Raw genomic sequence first — 15,796 nt, 5'->3', positions numbered from 1 at the left:
TTCAATTTCGTAAAACATTATCATATTCTCAAAAGTATATATATATATATGTATTTATGCAATTTTTTACTGAATATGTGTGGCTTAAAGATATTTCTTTTTTTTAATGGACAAAATTTGATGGTAGCTGTATATTTATCCGATCCTTTTGATGTATTTATAAAAATTTGAAATTACATTAAATGATCTGTAATTAGACCTGAACGTGTACATTTACATATTGCAGCATCAAGTTAATTATCACGAAAAATATATTTCTCACTGTCTTTCTCGTTTTCTTTATGTGTAAAAGTAACATTTGCATAACCCGTTGTTGGTGTTAAAATGTTGTGCGCGCATGCGAGGATAAATATACTTTACATCGTTGTACATTGCTGAAAAGGTGTTTTCAAGAAAACGCAACATTTAGCTGTGCATTCTATATGTGTTTGTTTGTTTGTTTAGTTTTTAATCATATTAACAACCAATATAATGTATAAAGACGTGTCAGGTTTGAAGGTGGAGGAAAAGCAGATTACCTGGAGAAAAATCACCGACCAAAACATGGCTTTACGATCCAGGCTTGTGGTAATATGTCTTGTGATAATATGTAGGGACATCTTAACCACTCGGTCACTGCGATATTCTTAATAATGATGCCTTCATTAGCGACGCAATAATTTGAATATAAATGATAAGTAAAAATATACGATAAGTATAAAGTGAACCTAAATTTGTAAATCGTTTACATCTATTGTGTTCTCTTCGTGATAATGATAGGTAAAATATTCATTTATTTACTTTTTATAAGGACACACATTAACATATGTTGTTGCTGTCGAATTCATTACCATTAAATAACGCATTGTTATGTTTGATGTAAGCGGCACGCCCTACCAAGGTCACAGAAACGTTGTTAACCGTGCATTTTATAATTGACAGGTCACCATTCATTTGCTCAACTGAATTCTGGCACCTTTTTATCTTATTATTTTGAATATTATAGAGACACGGGTCATTTTGCTTCAATAATTTCCTATCATAAATGTGCCGTATCAAAGGGGGAAGCGTAGGAATTTTACAAGAAATATAGTGCATGTGTTTGAGGATGTCAGGTCGCAGGTGTGACTTTACATGTACATATCGTCTGCTTCATAGGCTTGAATTTGACATACGATTCATCTGTTAATCGCAGTAATAGTTGTATTGAGAAAAAATGGGCAATAAGTTGAAAATGTACACATTTTATTTAATCTATTTCTTTGCGTTTCGCGAGGAAAATGCTGCGTTAAAATGGTTGCGTTAATTTGATGTTCTGTATAATGTCACAAAGGTGAAAAAGAGAGTTTTATTTTGTTTTATTTTAAACTGTGATTTATTTCATTTGTCCAAATAGTTTTAAATTCAAACTTGTTTTATTTCAATTTTGGAAAGTTTCAATAACTGTAATACGAACGTGTTTGTGTGTATACTAGTGTAAATTCATAAACTATATATTGCCTTAGGTAAAAGCATTCCTAGAAACTTTGAAAATATGAACAAAAAACATCTCAAATCTCTTTATGACAGTACCCTAGTTTATGGGTTCATTTTTTCTTACAGAACAGGTATTGATAAGTTTAAAACATATAAATCGTCTGTTAGGCACAGGGACCTCGCACGAATTTCTAACCAACGGTATTTATGTATATGATACTAAAATACATAAATACTGTTTGTTAGAAATCTGTGCCATGTCCCTGTGCTATTAGCAGCAACATCCTAGACATATAGAGATTGAACAGTGTTTTGATTGCGTTAAAGGTGGTATGAACGCAATGGGATACAGACATATTCAATGTAGCGCGTTAGCGCTACATGTAGAATATGTCTGTATCCCATTGCGTTCATACCACCTTTAACGCAATCAAAACACTGTTCAATCTTTATATTTACATAAATAAGTCTACTTTTACGTCAAATTTAAAACGGTGATGGTTGCTAAGTTGGGTAACTACGGTAGTCAGGATGACCGAAGATATAGTTCCGATTGTTGAATGTTATATCTGCAGTTTGATTTGAAATATAACAATGACACCTTTAATTATTTTTAAATTACCTGGTATATTTTTTTCCCAATTTGATAATGTATCAATAATGTCCATATTGAATCAAAATTGAGATAACTGAGGCGGAGCGACTACCGGTATCGTTGTCATGGTAGTGATGCGGTCCGAAGTGGAGCGAGCCGCCATATTTGATTTTCATCCGAGGAAAGTAACTGTGAAATAGTCTGTTGATCAAATGGTATGACTGTTGAGCTGCTGAATGTTTCTAATGTATGTATCGGTCTACGTACGCGATATAGACTAAATTCTTCATAGTCACGACTTTTATTTTATTGTACGGATGATAGACAAGTGTTTGCATGGTGTGTGACTGACTTAACTATGGAATTCCTTGAACATTCCTGAGGAAAGCCCCCGGTTGTAGACCCGACCAGCGATTCTTTTTGTTGTTTATTACCGTTACAATGCTTGAACACATATTCTGTTTTGATGTCAAATACATTTTAATTGGATCTAATAACAACTATTTAATATTATTTTGAATCCGATAACGATGAAACTTTGTTTACATTTCATACAGTAGGCCAACCGAGTAGGCTAATGACGAGCATGTTATTGTCTGTGCCGCCTAAGGATCAGTCTTGAGACAAATAGAAGACCGAAATCGTTTTTAGTTTATTATTAATTCAAAGCAAATCTGTCATCTGTGAAAAGGTAAAATGTAAATTAAGTAATTATAGTTTATTTAGATTATCATATGACGCAAAATCTTACCGAAGCGTGAACTAGAAATAGTCCGATCCTACTTTGGGTTTGTATTCATACGTCGTTGCGTTTACGCTAATTTGAACGCAACTCCCCTCCCGTTGGCTATATAGAGGCATATGTAAATATATGGCTATAAACACTCCTAAAGACTGATATTCTACAGAGCTCAGAGATTTAAGATTTTCGTTAGAAGTATTCACGAAATAAAAAAAAAGTGTCTTCGTTAGACAAAACTGATATCTCGACTTGGCTTTCTTTGTTAAAAGCCATGTCAATATTAATAGCAGCCAGCTTTCCCTGAGCTCGATATATATGTCTTCTTGTGATGAAAGCGAACGTGCCTTGACGAGAGACTGATTTACATTGTCATGTTGTGTCTACGTGTGGTAGCTAGCTCGTTTAAATGGCTGGAATATTGCTTGCTCTGGTGATCACTGAAGCATACAAGGAAAAATTGAAGCCTGTCCAATTCAATCTGTCACATCATAATGATGAGGGGCACGCTGATTGTGATGAGCTATAGTACATGCCTGCTGAATTTTAGAATACAACAACAGACTATTTCAGCTTAAAAAGCCAAATTCCTTACCAGATACATGAAGCGTGGTTTGTGCTTAAAGCTTGATTCTTTCAAAAATTAACTACATTTTTTGTAAATACTTACTGTTTTATATGTTTTACTTATAATTCCAATGCTAGTTGATGTGTGAAGTACAGTGGCTGGGAAAGGACATGAATTTTTAATTTTAAGTGTGTGCGAATGCAGTAGTATTGCGTGTGAACGCATGCAAAAACTATGATAAAGAGTAGAGAATGTGTTATTCTGTACTAGAAATACATCATTAACGCGTCAAAGCAAAAATATATCATTGCGTAATTGAAAAAAAATAAAATTATCGAAAGTTTACTAAATTGACAATTAAATTGTCTATTACTTAAGGATATAATATTGCGTTCGAACGCAAAATCTAGCGTTCACACGCAGTAGTTTTGCGTTGGCACACAAAACTTTTTCATTTTTTCATGTAATTTCCCATCCTCGATACTCCATGGGTTCCGATCACATACGATCTCTACACCCATGGACTATCTCAGTAAAACTGGAGGCAACAGAACTAAACCAGACGGTGATTTGTTCATTTGATGTTCTACATCAGAAGAGCCATACAACGGCACACTGTGGTCGAATGTGGCTGACTTTTAAGTAGGGCGTCACTCTCTCTGTAGTCTTCAACGAAAATCTTGCAGTCCTTTGATTGATTCAGATTTGTTCTCTAAGTTGCCTCCAGTTTTACTATGAGATAGTCCCAGGGGTGTAGATCGAGATCGTAAGATGATCGAACCCCTGGAGTATCGAGGATGTCATTTTCCCAGTAACCGAATTAAATATAGAATGGAAAAATCTTAGGTAGAAATGGAAAAATCTTTAAATTGAAAACAAACGGGAAGTAACAAATGTTCTAAAAATGCTCATCTTTTCTTCAGCTAATACTTGAGACATTGATTGGATAAGGAGACCGTAACGCGTTTTCAAGAAGTTGTTAGTTTCTGATATTTTTTAAGATCCCTTTGACTTTGAATGAAGCATATTGTTTTATCCCAGCACGCTGTACATGCCAAATATCAGGTTTCTAGACCTAGAAGTCATGGCCTATTTGACTCCTATGACCTTGAATAAGAGTCAGGGTTATTCATTTTAGTAACCGAAACTTGGTAGCACCTCATCCCAACATGATACATATCCAGGTTTCTATCCTTAATTTCGTTTAAAAGATTTATAATTAGTGTAACGAAAATTGGTCAAAAGATGTAGGGGGAATAACTCCTACAATTTTCATATTAGGAGCATACTAAAAACCGGATATTTTATTACCTTTCTGCTTTGAAATCTGATGAAAGCATGATTGAATGGTTACTGATTTTTCATGAAGAGCTCTATGTTGAATCTTTTGTTCGTTTTCACTTAAGCAATGGATATGTATTGATGATGCATATTGGAGCCTAACGTTAACGGGGCTTATACAAACAGATACAAATGTATGGTTCCGGTTTAAATTATCAAACTATCACGCACTCCCTTTTCCATTTCTTTTATATTTAATTTTCCTATGGAAATTTTATATTTATTTACAATAAAGTATTGTAAAATCAAAATATAGCAACTGTAAAATGCATAATAAGAATATTTGATACGTAATTGAAAAAAATCTTAGAGTCTCGGCCTGTCGATATTTCGGTGAACATCGCAAAACCAAGATGTCGGACGCATGGGGTAATCACATGTGTATTCACATATTTTCTCAGTTATCGTTACTTTTACGTGTTCTTGATAATATTGAACTGTTTTCTATTTCAGATGCAGACGATTTTGACGTAAATGCTGGATTTACGGCAGGAAATAGCGATGCCTGGGCAGGAGAGGACGAAGAGGAAGTGAAGGTATGTGTGACAGACGGCCACTCGCGGGAAAATGACGTGTAATCCAGAAATTTGGCCTAGTGACTGTATACATTTTATATGGTCTTAATCTGACCAGGGCACTCTTTTTAACTCAAATTTGTACGATATTGATTTCAAAGATTTGTCCCATTGACGAAGATTTGGTTTTTAGTCGAAGAAGATTGATTTTCCCTTCACCATTTCGCTTAATTCCAATTCAAAACTGGATCGAATTCAAATTTAGTTGCTACTAGATCTAATACTGTGGTACTAGTACGTTTCAGCTCTTTACTTTATCGGATATGTATCGTAAACCCAGATTCGATAGTTGGCGATTCGTACTTTGTGTGTTGTACCTTTATTCCTCCAAACTAGATTGAAAGACTGGATGTGTACATCTTGTGTAGACTAGCGAACTATATGATAGGTATATATGTTTTTATACATTATATAGTAAGTCAGCTAACGTGTAATCTGTTTTTGTAGGATAGCTGGGAGGATGAGGATGAGGAAAAGAAAGATGGAGATGGTAAACTTATTGTTTTAAAATTACAATCTAGGTTATTGGATAAAATAAAAACAACATGAGCGAATGAAAGTGACACACATTAACCAATTTAATAGGGCCGTTCAGGCTGATGTCACACTGGTCAGAACAATAGATTAGGCCACACCCACTGGTGGTCTAAATCGGCTTGGGTTTAGTAGAGACATATAGTGAGAAAAATAAAGGTTAGGCCTAGTTGATAACTATATATCGACACAGAAATTTCAGCGAAAATTGGAAGACATGACATATAATGATCGGTCGGTAAAATAAGGAAGGAATCATTAATTAAAAAATTGCACTGTAACATAACCACCAAAGTTAGACCACCAGTGGCTGGAGCTTAGATGGCCATTGTGACATAACTTATTACTATATACGAATGGTCTTATGAATATACTTTGAAAGATTCAAGAATCTTTATCAGCGTTAAGTTAGTGGCAATGACGTAGCTCTGAACAACGGAATCAAGATTTTCTGACAGATGGTTGCCGTCTAGTCATTAGTCAGTGTTCCCGATCACGCAGAAACGCGCGTGAATCATGTACAATCTGTTTTATTGCACTCGAAAATTTGACAACCTGTACGTGCATGCACGCTTAAACATTTTCCATTATTTGGTGATAATTGTTTCTATTGTCTCTGATTTTGATTGAAAAAATCGTAAGTGTGTCAAAACGTGTTTTACGATACCGGAAGTAATCCTTTCGGTAAACATTAAGTGCAGCGCACCAAGCGGCAGATGTGTTAACCACTTATCTGTGTTGTCCTATTATAAAATCTGAGACCATACCCATGACCATCGGTAGTCTCGGGACTGATCGTTACATCGCTCAAAGAACATGTGTTACGGGAACCAATTCACGATACAAATTTTAATAGCACGATAACAACTAGAGTTGTGTATGTCCAGCATTATCATAGAGTATGAAAACGAACTTCAAATCCACATGGACCTTTGAACAAGAAAATTGTTTGTGACAGAAATTGGCTATAAGACAGCGATACATTTAACCAGCGACATGTTTTATCTAAGTCATGCCTTTTAGGATCGGCACATTCACGGACTGGTAGGGAGACAAATCTGTAGATCTATACAAATATTTTGAAAATTGCTTTTCAAAATGAATTTATGAATTAATTGCAATGTAAGATGGACTTTATGCATATTGAGAACATGATTTTTAAATGAAAAAAAATTGACACAACACGGCAGACATGTACCATACGTCGTCTGTTCATATTTTATCTGATTGCATAACTTTCAGACAAATTTTAGAAGCAGCAATATTGTTAAAAATAAATCAAACGAAGAGATATATATCTAACGCTGTTTTTAATTTTTTTTTTCTTTGGCGAAATCTACGTTACTTTGTCTTTATTTTCTATCAAAGAATACACATATGGAAAAATATGCAAATATAGTGTACCCCTTAAATTAGCTGCAATATTGTAGCTCAAAAGACTTTTAGACCGATAATGGTGTCGTCTTTAGAGCTACAATTGGTGCCTATTACTGCTAATGGAGCAAAGAAATGCTTATGCAAACCATGATTAAAACGTCTGTATGCATTTGATCTTACTTGTTTAATATCACTTACCCACTAGGCAATAAAACTCAACCGTATGAAATATCAAATTCACAGCGAGACATTATGTTTTTTTCACATATAAATACAGTGTATGATCACAGGGACCTGGCACGAAAATTTTTAACCAACAGTATACATATATATATTATAGTATCAAGGGTATGAACTCGGTGGTCGAGAAAAACGGACTTATTTTTTAAAAACCGTGATTATTTTAATAAATGGGCTATAAACATCATTGACACATATCTTACCTTAAAGAGAAATAATTTATCTTTCCAGTGAGTGCTTGGTGAACAAAATTGGCCAAGTATTTTTTTCTCGGAATGCTTCTCGATTTTACATATCGTGACTGCATTATGCAAATTATGTAGTGTTGTACTTGTCTGTAAAATCGAGAAGCGTTCCGAAAAACAAATGAACATGGCGGTGATGGTTAAAGTAGGTGAACCACACGATGTTTAAATGGAGTTTCTACAAAGTACGGGTCATGACACCTCCAAAGGAGATTATGGATGAACACAGTTATGGATACTGTTTATGCCACAAGGGTAGATTTTGTGATTTTGGTTTGGTTTTTGAGGTACCCATTAGAGGCGAGACGACATTTCGACCAGACAGGTCTACCTAGCATATTTTTCATCAAGCACTCACTGGAAAGATCAATTATTTCTCTTTAAGATAAGATATGTGTCAATGATGTATATAGCCCATTTATTTGAATAATCACGTTTTTTTAAAAATAGGTCCGTTTTTCTCCCTATATAATATATATATGTATACTGTTGGTTAAAAATTTTCATGCCAGGTCCCTGTGTGTATGATGGTCTTTTCGAAGGAAAACTATACGGCAAGTCTACAAATTATGAATTTGACGTCTTATGAGTGGTAAAGTAGATATTAAGAATGGTCTTTATGTTTCTTTTGGACAAAAATAATATATATAAATGCATGTGTGTGCCTAAAATAATTGGAAACCTACAAAAACGTATAGACTACTGTGCCCGAGTGATTTTCAGAGGCAGTGCTCCACTACGACATATAGGGACCATTTCGTACCCGGCCAAAAGTTATAGTAGGCCGGTTACATATATTCGTTAAACCCTTAAATATGGCACTGTACCCCCATTTTGCAAGCTATGGGGGTACAAAAAGTTAAAAAATTGACCGGGAACACTGCTAGTGTTGCGAAACATCCAGCAGTGAAAATGTTACATTTCACGTGTGTCATGTAAATTTGTAATTAAATTCAATAATATCAAGCATTTTTACCATTATCATAGCTTCTGCTACCGTCCTTGATAATTTGTCGAGTTAACAATGATAGAGAGAGTGACAATATCATGGTTTTAGGTCATCACTCACTGATGTTTATGAAATATAACACTAGTTTGTATCTTCTTGTATGATTGGAAAAATCAAACCAAAAATAACTGAATTAAAGTTACATAATCGATGGAACATTGATTTTGATATCAATTTATTGCAATATGTACATGTATTTCCTTTTCCACAGCATCTGCATTAACGCAACCCTCTGAACAGAAAGCTTATCAACGAAAGAAAAAGAAGCTAGCTGATAGAATTGCAGAAAAACAAGCTGCAAAGTTAAAAGCACAGGTAAAAAAAAAAAAACAATGTCAGGGCATCCAGTTGACCTTTGACTTAACGCAGATTCAGGAGCCAAATCACTATTTATCCGAAATAAGAAGAGTCAGAATATAAGACAAATAGACATATATATGCATTTGCTTCAATCCCAATGAGCCAATTCTGATTTTTGGGGAGTCAAAAACATCCTCTGAGGGGTCTACTGGATCTCCTAAATATTCTAATAAGTATTTGTACAGTGTTACTTGATTATGTAAATCTGAGTAAACATGATGTAAATCTGAGTAAATATAATGCTTTTCCAAATAAAATGAGACCAGTTCTTGTGTACCTTATCATAAATTTTGTGTCATACATTTTAAAGATACTACACCACTGACAAATGGCCATGGTATTATTTTTTTTTCTTTAGCAAAAACATGAGCAGACAGATAAATATTTTTCTGCATTTACAAAAATTTTATTGAAAAGTTTGAATTCTTATTTTACTTCAAGATAAATATAAGAAAGATATTGAAAATTATTAATTGCATTCCGAAAAAACTCCATGGCGCTATGTCATATATGGAATTTGGTACTGATAGCGCATGCAATGAAAGCAAAATTAATTATGTATTTTTTCCAGACTAACCATGCACTATAATTGTATCAGCTGAATCGGATGTGCAATATACTGCAGATCAACTTAGTTTTGCCTGTTATTTATTTTCATGATCATGAAATTAAATCGTTTTGAATAAGTCTTTTGATCTTGAAAATAAGCTGGTTTAAGGTTTCATTTACAAATTTAAATCTCTATTAATTAATCATAATTTTATAATGAAATTTCATATATATTAGTCGAACACAGTCCTGAAAAATATAATTGATTATGTAAATCGGCATTGCTTAGTGCTTACATACTAAATAGAGTCTAGCATTATGCATTAAGCTGTTATGAACATTGAAATAAATGACTGATGTTCAAATTGTTTTGTTGTAGCATGGCTGACAGGATGATTTATGACATCATAATTTATTAAGGGGGATAACTATGGATCATGATTAAAATATTTTATGTGTCCTTCACATTTATTTGATTGATATCCATATATCTAGTCAGACTCGTCTGTCCTATTAAAATATATACTAAATGTAATGAATTAATGAACATTACTGATTTGGTAATATTGAACAAACAGGAAGAAGAAAAAAGAGTTCTCACACCAGAAGAACAGCTATCAGAAAAGCTTCGACAGAGAAAACTCCAAGAAGAGTCTGACCTCAAATTGGCAAAAGAGGCATTTGGTATGCATCTAAGAAACAGAAATATAGGTTTTTAAATTATTGATCAAAATTAACAGGGCCTTTATTCTGGTTACCAAATTCTTTGAAAAATAAAGTGGAAAAAAGCCTCTTTGGAAATAAGAGAGAACATTCAGAACAAGTCCGGATTCAGTTAATTTTAATGGTTATACCACACCTTGCGTTTTGGTGAGATACATTTAATTGATTTGGACAGAAAACATTTGTTAAACTTTACTCTTTTCATGTACTTGTAATTAATAAAGATTTTACTAATCAATAAATATAAACTTTTCACTGAAAACAATTTCACTTTTATTTGTTAAAACTGATCTATAAATTTCCTTTTAAAGGTACAAGTGATATGACGGGGATAGATGCCATGTTCCCAGAAACAGAAGAAGAATACAAAGAATTTGAAGAGGCATTGAAAAATAAAATTACATACTTTGATGTGAGTATTAAACTGTCTGATATTTAATTGTTACTAAAAGCAGGTTAGTAATTATATTTCTGGTGTTTGGCTGTTGAGTCTTGTCAACACTATCTCCAATACTATAAGGCATTGGAGCTTTGGTATGTTGGTCCATCTAGCTGAGACTGCTGACTTGTATCAAAATCAGGTCACTGTGTCCTATATTTTGACTTTGACCTCAGTTTAAAAAAAAAAAAGATCTTGTAAGGCAAGGCTCTCTGTTTATAACCTGAGGTATAGTATACAAGCAGAGAGAAGCACAAGCGTTTGGTACATATAGTGGGAGACTTCAATTTGTAAAATTAGCTTCCTTTATCAACAATTTTTTTAGTCTCATATTTGCAACATATATAATATATTCTCTATCTTTTTTTTTCTTTTTTCAGAAATCCAAACATTATGTTTCCTTTATAGAAAAGTTATTTACAGATATAGTTCTCACTCGTAAGTATTTTTTTTATTACAGACAATCAAATCACATTACCTGTAAATGATATATCTAACCCCAAAAGCATTTTTTAAGCATACCAAAAATACTGACATGTTCACGGAGTACGGCGCACCGCTGATTTTTTGGGCATCTACAAGACATTTCACAGACAGTTTCAGGTTAGATGGCCAATAAAAGAAAACAAACACAAGGCAATTTTAGTATATTATTTCTTCTTAATACAACTTTTGATTGTGCAAGTTGTCAAGCATTTGATGGGAATGTTTTGCATTAAAATTGCCACTTTTATACATCGATTTTGTGGCTCCCTGGACATCGTTTTTCCCAAAAAAAATTGATGCGCAAAATATACACTGGTGGGCAAGTCTGTCAAAATCTTGTTCGGTCTGGCTTACTCTCAGTCCTTGCTGGTCCAAATTTCTGGCCATTTTTTTTGTTTTTTTTTTCTTTCTTTTTTGTCTTTTTCTGGTATAGGTAAAAATTTGACATTTCTCATAACACTAATTTAATATTTGGGTTAGATTTTACTTTTATGTCGGTTATCCCAAAAACTAGTGATAATGTAACAAATGCATATTTTGAACTTAAATGACACATTATCTTTTTCCTAAAAGATCTATGTGATCGTGATCAATGTATAATAGATTGATGATGTAGCATCTTTGTTTTTCCAGTTGAAACAGAAGATGTACGGAAGGTGGGGACCTGTATAACGACTATTTATCAAGAAAAACAGAAGCAACAAAGAGTAAGTATTGCTGAATGGGACTATTCAGTCTTTGCATACTAAAGAGTTATCTGCCTTTGCAGGTAGGAATTTATTGTGACGCCGTGCGTTTGCAAGCAGAACATCATGTTTTATAGAAAAGAAAAGACAAAAAAAAATTAAGAGATAGGTTTCACTCATAAGATAACGATGTCAAAATATTGATAATTTCCTTCAAGGGAGATACCTTTGTAATGTGAAAAGATGAGATATCAGGAGGTCTGCATTTTGTCCATCCTGTTTTGTCCTGTTAAGCATCCAGCATCCCTCCCTTATTTTACATATGATCTTATTTGTTTGTTATCTATTACTATGAGTCAATTTGCAAAAGCCATCAAATAAAGAAACCTACAGTTTTCACAGTTTCAGTCTGTATTTAATTCAAGGAAAGTGAAAATATGGCCTCAAAAATGGGGAGGGCTTTTATCAAGACGGGAGCACTTATTTGGTTGAATAAGATAATTTTCATCACAGACATTTACGATTACTGTTTCTTTTTTATTTAGGAATTAAAAAAGAAAGAAAAGAAGAAAATCAAAGTAACGATAAAGTCTGAAAGAGATGGAGATTTCGGAGATCTAGCTGCTGCCTCGTCGGGACATTACGACGACCTCTATGATGAAGACTTTATATAACACCATAAACTTATCCATAATGTGCTCATATTTCTTGCTTGGCAACCAGTTTAAGAAGCCTTATTTTTATAAACTCATTGGTCCTTTTTGCCAGTAAGGAGCAGTGATGTAGAATGGCATCGAGAAGCAGTTTTCCAAATGACTTGAAGGATGATGTCAAATCCGCTCTGCAATTCACTGACACTTTCTAAAACATGAACCCAATATACTTCATATGAAGAGTTCTAAGAAGATTGTAGAAGTTTCAAGGATGGAATTTCTTCATAAGAAACAGTAAGCCGTGTACTCTTTCTGGAAATAACAAAATGTGTAGATATCAATCTTTTTTTTGTGGAATTTTGAAAATCTCCAATTGTGATGTATCACAAATGAGATCAGAGAAAAAAAATCACCAGCATTTGATTTTGTATCAGAGATTGTTAACATAAGTTATGACAGAAATGAGTTTAATTCGTAGTTCACCTAATGGCCAATTACAGTATCATGGCCCAAGCATACACGACATTTCATTGAAAGGCAATCTCTGGCAATGGATATAGTCTTTTAGAAATAGAAGGATTGAGGAAATCTAGGTCCACAAGAAATTTTAAACAAGAATATACAGAGGATGTATCTAACTTACATTGTCATTTTTATTGAATTTTTTTGGGAGGGGGAGGGGGGGGTATAGGGAGAAATATTCAAAAGTGCTGGTTTATTTATAAGTGTGTGATAACCACTTTGCAACATATGAATGGTTGTTCTGGTAAAGTTTTGCAGCTCTGTTGAAGAACTTTTGCTAAAATAAATACAGTCAAACCTGAATAAGCAAACACATCTGTATGAAGCCCACCTGCTTATTAAAGCCACTTTCTTAGAGTCCCAGAAATGTTCAATTTCCAAACAAGTTGCTTTGTATTTAAAGACCATTTGTTCTGAATCAATTAGGTGATCTCTATAGACAGGTTTGACTGTACGTTTATTTAGGAAAACACTGCAATAACATATTCAACAAATGGTAGAATTGTATTTTGGCTTGATTCTGTGCATGAACAAAGTTTGTAAGAGTGATAATTGTTTTATTATGTACATGAATAAGTTGGTGAAGGAGATGTTTTTAAGGGAGTGATACTTCAATGAATATGAAAAAGCGTCATCATCATGCTTTAGTTTGTTCCATGATTTAGTGATAGCCATCTAACGTTTGCTTTGATGAGTATTCCTTTGTTCCTAAACAGTTCTGAATTTTCCCCAGCCCAAATCCATGCCATATATCAAGTCAATTTTACAAGTGGTAATTTCAGCATTAGTACAAATTGCTATACTGAAATAGTACAGGAATTACAATTTAGCGGAATCGTGTTTTAGTGCAAAATGACTAAGCTTGTTTACCAGGCAAAGAATGTATTTATATGATAACTACAAAGATGAAATAGGAAAGAAATTGCACCATGGATGAGGTGTTACTATGGAGTTCTTTGTTGAGTACAGATACTCCTAAGTAGGTGCATGTCATAATTTGAATGATTATTTTATTGTTCTACTCATTCCCTGCTTGCTTATTGAAACATAAAATGGAAAGATTAGCATTGAAGTACTATCAAATTTCCAAAGGCTTAATCAATCTCTTTAATTTATTCGTTAAGTTGTAGCCAAAAATAGTGATACAAAAGCATTTAGCTATACAATGTTTTCATAGTTTTCTGGGGCAAATATAATCTATCAGCATTTATTGCTGTGATCAACAAAGAAATGTGTTATTGGGTGATATTGAATACATGTTTGTAAATTTATTCACAGCATTTGTGAAAAATAACACTTTGAGAATACAGTGATTTAACTTTTGTGTGAAGCTAATACGCACAACACAGGAGGAAATATAAATATCTTTATTAAAATGTATCAAAATCATAATACATTGTCTTGATTGTTTATTTACTAGGGAAATATCTTTATTAAAATGTATCAAAATCATAATGCATTGTCTTGATTGTTTATTTACAAGGGAAATATCTTAATTAAAATGTATCAAAATCATAATGCATTGTCTTGATTGTTTATTTACTAGGGAAATATCATAATTAAAATTTATCAAAATCATAATGCATTGTCTTGATTGTTTATTTACTCTATTCTTATAATAAGAACATATTATGTTGTTCGCCTAATATGAAGTTACATACAACACCTAACATTCAAGATTAGACAGGGAAAATAACTCGACCCGCATCATCAAATTTACATTTAATTTCTCTTAATTTGACTTTTCAGAAGGCAATAATTCGTGTAGAATTTAATTTTCCAATAATGAACACTAAATCAAAGAATAAACCGTCTGTAAATTTTAATTAGGAATTTTTTTGAAAAAAGTGGATGCAATTGTAACTTACAAGAAAAACAATGGCCATAGGACACTACCCTGATTAGCCCAACGCAATTATGACATAATAGTACATTTTGATGCGTAATATTAACTTGATGTTTCTAAAAATAGGAAAAGCATGTCTCTGTTATATCTACCTTCAAGCATCCTCGACGCTCCAGGGGTTCCGATCACTTACGATCTTGCACCCTTGGACTATCTCAAAGTAAAAATTTGAGGAAACAAAACAGAACAGGTAATTAAGCCGTTTGTGTACATAAAAAGAGCCGTTTTATTACGATACACCGTGGTTGGCTTTTGTACTGGGCGTCACTCTCTTTAGTCTTCAAAGGAAATGTTTGCAGGCCTGTGACTGGTTCAGCTGTTTTCCGCTGAGCTGCCTCCGATTCTACAATGAGATAGTCCAGGGGTGTAGAGATCGTAAGTGATCGGGACCCCTACAGTATCGAGGATGACATTCACAGGACCATGTGTATAAGTTAAAAACAATTTCAATACAGTTGGAAGTCGACAACAAAAAATGTCATAGAAACGCGATATAATGAAATGAATTGTACATGTATACGATGTATACTGGCATGTAATTAATGAGAAATATACTTTTGGAACGCCTAAATGACATGAATTTAGATGTAGCTTGCGACTTAGATCTGCTTTTATTTGGAAATGAAAATTTATCTAGCGACTCAAACTCTGAAATATTTCTACATGTGCAAAGTTTCATTAAAGCCAGTCATAGATTTGAAACCAAGTCTACTGCAAAATATACGTAACTTTAATTTCATTTTAAATTTCATTTTGTTCGATATCACATAAAAATGATTTATGCTAGTATTATT

General features: G+C 33.4%; 1 protein-coding gene across 1 annotated transcript; it reads left to right on the top strand.

The window, feature by feature from the left end:
* Nucleotides 1-4,958: 4,958 nt before the first annotated feature.
* LOC138333105 (eukaryotic translation initiation factor 3 subunit J-like) lies at nucleotides 4,959-14,614 on the top strand. Its single transcript, XM_069281240.1, has 9 exons — nucleotides 4,959-5,067; nucleotides 5,152-5,234; nucleotides 5,721-5,763; nucleotides 8,890-8,993; nucleotides 10,166-10,271; nucleotides 10,622-10,722; nucleotides 11,130-11,187; nucleotides 11,869-11,942; nucleotides 12,467-14,614. Exons 1-9 carry the CDS (start codon nucleotides 5,052-5,054, stop codon nucleotides 12,593-12,595), a joined length of 714 nt encoding a protein of 237 aa, XP_069137341.1. The 5' UTR covers nucleotides 4,959-5,051; the 3' UTR covers nucleotides 12,596-14,614.
* The last annotated feature ends 1,182 nt before the right edge of the window (nucleotides 14,615-15,796 follow it).

Source organism: Argopecten irradians, chromosome 10 (genome assembly GCF_041381155.1).
Source record: "Argopecten irradians isolate NY chromosome 10, Ai_NY, whole genome shotgun sequence".
In the NCBI taxonomy this organism is placed as follows: domain Eukaryota; kingdom Metazoa; phylum Mollusca; class Bivalvia; order Pectinida; family Pectinidae; genus Argopecten; species Argopecten irradians.
The sequence above is the reverse complement of the archived record's forward strand: the minus strand, read 5'-3'. Positions and strand labels throughout refer to the sequence as shown.

What these genes read in the sequence shown, in the direction of transcription:
- LOC138333105 (XM_069281240.1), top strand. An exon ending in AGGACGAAGAGGAAGTGAAG is followed by an intron (nt 5,235 to 5,720) that starts GTATGTGTGACA and finishes CTGTTTTTGTAG; the next exon opens with GATAGCTGGGAGGATGAGGA. An exon ending in TACAGATATAGTTCTCACTC is followed by an intron (nt 11,188 to 11,868) that starts GTAAGTATTTTT and finishes TTGTTTTTCCAG; the next exon opens with TTGAAACAGAAGATGTACGG.